Source organism: Serinus canaria, chromosome Z (genome assembly GCF_022539315.1).
Source record: "Serinus canaria isolate serCan28SL12 chromosome Z, serCan2020, whole genome shotgun sequence".
Taxonomy (NCBI): Eukaryota; Metazoa; Chordata; class Aves; order Passeriformes; family Fringillidae; genus Serinus; species Serinus canaria.
In genome coordinates this window covers 37,070,237-37,073,324 of record NC_066343.1, presented here as the reverse complement: position 1 = coordinate 37,073,324, position 3,088 = coordinate 37,070,237, and the positions used below count along the sequence as shown (strand labels likewise).

At 39.3% G+C, this 3,088-nt stretch overlaps 1 protein-coding gene across 1 annotated transcript; it reads right to left on the bottom strand.

Moving 5' to 3' along the window:
• Nucleotides 1-1,202: 1,202 nt before the first annotated feature.
• FAM240A (family with sequence similarity 240 member A) lies at nucleotides 1,203-2,820 on the bottom strand. The gene is made up of 2 exons (XM_009098301.1): nucleotides 2,681-2,820; nucleotides 1,203-1,281 (listed from the first exon to the last, which is right to left on the bottom strand). The coding sequence occupies exons 1-2, from the start codon at nucleotides 2,818-2,820 to the stop codon at nucleotides 1,203-1,205; spliced, it is 219 nt and encodes a 72-aa protein (XP_009096549.1).
• Between the last annotated feature and the right edge of the window lie 268 nt (nucleotides 2,821-3,088).

Below are 3,088 nucleotides of genomic sequence, written 5' to 3'. Positions count from 1 at the left end.
TTTCTACATAATTTAAAACTCCAAGCCCTTCTATTTTTCTCTTCTTGCCTCACTGGCAATTCAAATCTTCTTTACTTTGAAGCAATATGAATGACCAGTATGGTAATGAAACAGTCTTATAAAAAAGAACTAAAAGGTTAAGTGATTCAGGGAACAGTTTTTAGCATGCTCAAAACAACCTGTCTTGCAGTACATTAACCTAATCATTTGGTGGCAACAAAGCAGTCATCTTGAAAAGGGAGTGATTTGATTTTGCCAGCCAACTGAAATGTTTTCTTAGTGTTGGAAGAAATGCCACATCTCCTAATGAAGGGAACAAGAAACATTTTTGACTAAAGACAAATGTGTAAGAGGAAAACATCTTAATTCAGAAAGTATGGGTCTTTACAAAATAATTACTGGGTCTTAGAGGGAAAAGGTGCTAGAAGAAAGAACCTGCTTGTCTCTCATGATGATAGACAGCTGTGAGAGTGAAGGAAGCTACTCTGTGAAACAGAGGTATCCATTCACCTCTAGACAAGCCAGATCAGGTACCAGAAACAGTGTCAGAGCTTAAAGTTATTCCAACAATGCTGATCTAGTGTCTCAAGTTAGCTAATATGGGTTGACTAAGTTAATGTGGGTTAATCAGTTACAAACTACAGCTCTTGTTGTCTCACAGAAGCTGTTTATCAATACATATATGGTAACAAGTTAACAGGGGACTTCTAATGTGTCAGCCAGGATCTGTAACTCCCACCAGTCTGGGCTTCACTAGTGGGATGTGGTGGCATTGTGCAGGTCCTATATTCCTTAGCACTGGGCTGTGTTGAGTAAAAAATTAAAATCTATACTATACATTAAACCATCTAAATTCATTATATTACAGTCAGTCTATACAGAAACCTAAAATATTGAGGAAATGCTTTTGCAGAACTCAACTGTGTAACGAAACTCTTTTCCCAGGCATCTACATCTCAGTGAACCATGATTGATTAGGGTTAAATACTTCAGAGTACTACATTCTCCGTTTATCAAATGGAGGGACAGATGCATAATCTTGAAAGCAACAATTGACATTTCACAAATGAAACTTCAAACAATGACAGCTAATTAATTATAGCTCATTTAAGCTGCGGAGTAAAACTGACTTCAGCTTTTACATCACACTTTCCTGCAAAACAGATTTATTTTCCCCCAAATGTGTAATGAGAATGGGCTCTTCAGCTGGATGAGTCTTCAGATTGGGTCCTCAACATCTTTATCCGTTTTTCCAGCCTCTCCATCCATTCATTTCTGAGCCTAGGGACAGAAATATGGATCAGCTTGTCCCCATAATTTTACACGGAATGGATTTATACTCTTCATCTTTTCCACTGATGATATTCTTTGGTGCTCTTTCCCAATTGTCATGCAAATTTTCCTGACACTTTAGAGCTCTTTGCTGGATGGTACTTCAGGACAAGCTCTTAAATCCCAGTGAGGGATCACCTGCACTTTGTGGTTCATCTCCATTTCCAGTGTGCCCTCTCTCGAGTGCCTGCTTGCCAGAGTGATTTGTCACCTGCACTGGAGATTGCCTGCTGCCACCTGCTGGGTCACATCACCCCGCACTTCCCCAGCCTCCCTCCCTGGGTCACATCACCCCGCACTTCCCCAGCCTCCCTCCCTGGGTCACATCACCCCGCACTTCCCCAGCCTCCCTAACTGGGTCACATCACCCCGCACTTCCCCAGCCTCCCTCCTCCTCTGTCCTGCTCGTCTTGGAGACACTGCACATCTTAAAGCTTCTGTTAGATGTGTAACAGGTAGATTTCAGTAATATGTGGCCCTTTATTTTCTTTTTGATAGTATCTAGGTACCATAGAAAGACTTACTCAAATAGAAAAGAGAGGAATTTCCCAGTTGAGAAGTTGCAACATTGAGATTAGTTTAGTCACAAGTGGATAAAACACTATGGAGACTAATTCTAGTGTTCCTTCATCCAGGGTTAGTAATGTGAGGCTGTCCTTGCTTTCAATTTTTCAAGTATCAATGCAAAGAGATCTGTGAGGAAGGCTGTGGGAAATTGCTTTCTCACTAGGTGACCTCAAGACAAAATATAATAAATACCAAAAGTATATATCTTTGCATATGCCTTCAACTAATGGAGAGTTGATGTGAAGTAAAACTGTGCTGATCACGCTGCAGACTGCTCTTTCTTGCAGTGACTGATCAAGAGGAATGTGACTGAATAGGGTAGACATGGATATGAATGGTGGTTGCCTCAGTTAGTATGCTTGGATCATCTGTTTTATAATGGATTTACCATACACAAATTAAATAATTCAAACTATTTGCTAGTGAAAGGAAGGCTACAGAGTAAGAATATGGGCCAGGTACACATCTGTGCTAGCTTTGCTCTGAACAGAAGTCTTTATGTTCAAGACTAGTCTGCACTGTTAAATATTGTCCTGGTAATTTCAGAAAGTTCTATGCTTTGGACTCATTGTGGAACCAAAGTGGATTATTCTCCCATCATAGGAAGTCATAACTTAAATACCTTAGCATTACATTATAATTTGGGAAGCTTTATATTTTCTATAAATCTAAATTACTTTCAGATTTCATTGCATGACTTAAGCATTGGTATTACCTTTTAAAGAAAAATAATTACAATGCAAACTCAAGTAAGCTTTCTTACTTGATGCAGATTACCCACTTTGTCAGAGCGCTTCTTCGCTGACGTTCTTTTTCATTTTGCAGATACTGAGTTTGCTGTTCAATGGTTTTTTCCCAGAAGTTCCTCAGGTCGCTGGTTTCACAACCCCGCACTTCATGACGCAAATATTGGCTATTCATTTTCTCTAAAGGAAAAAATTTGAAACAAATGTATGACAAGTTACTGGTTACTCATCCTTTTTTATGGCTAAAGCAGATTCTTGATGTTTTGGATTTTCAGCATTAGGGTCACACAGTCCTTTTTTTAGTAGGATCAGGATAACTGTGGGCATGACTCATTTTTTTAAGCTTTTCTTTCCTAGCTCTGACACTTGAGGATATGCTGTCTACAGTGATCAGAATTCTTACTTGTGTACCTAAAATATCTCTCATCTCCATCTGACTGTGA

What these genes read in the sequence shown, in the direction of transcription:
- FAM240A (XM_009098301.1), bottom strand. Translation starts at nt 2,820, where the DNA reads ATGAATAGCCAATATTTGCGTCATGAAGTGCGGGGTTGTGAAACCAGC. An exon ending in CGAAGAAGCGCTCTGACAAA is followed by an intron (nt 1,282 to 2,680) that starts GTGGGTAATCTG and finishes TTCTGTCCCTAG; the next exon opens with GCTCAGAAATGAATGGATGG.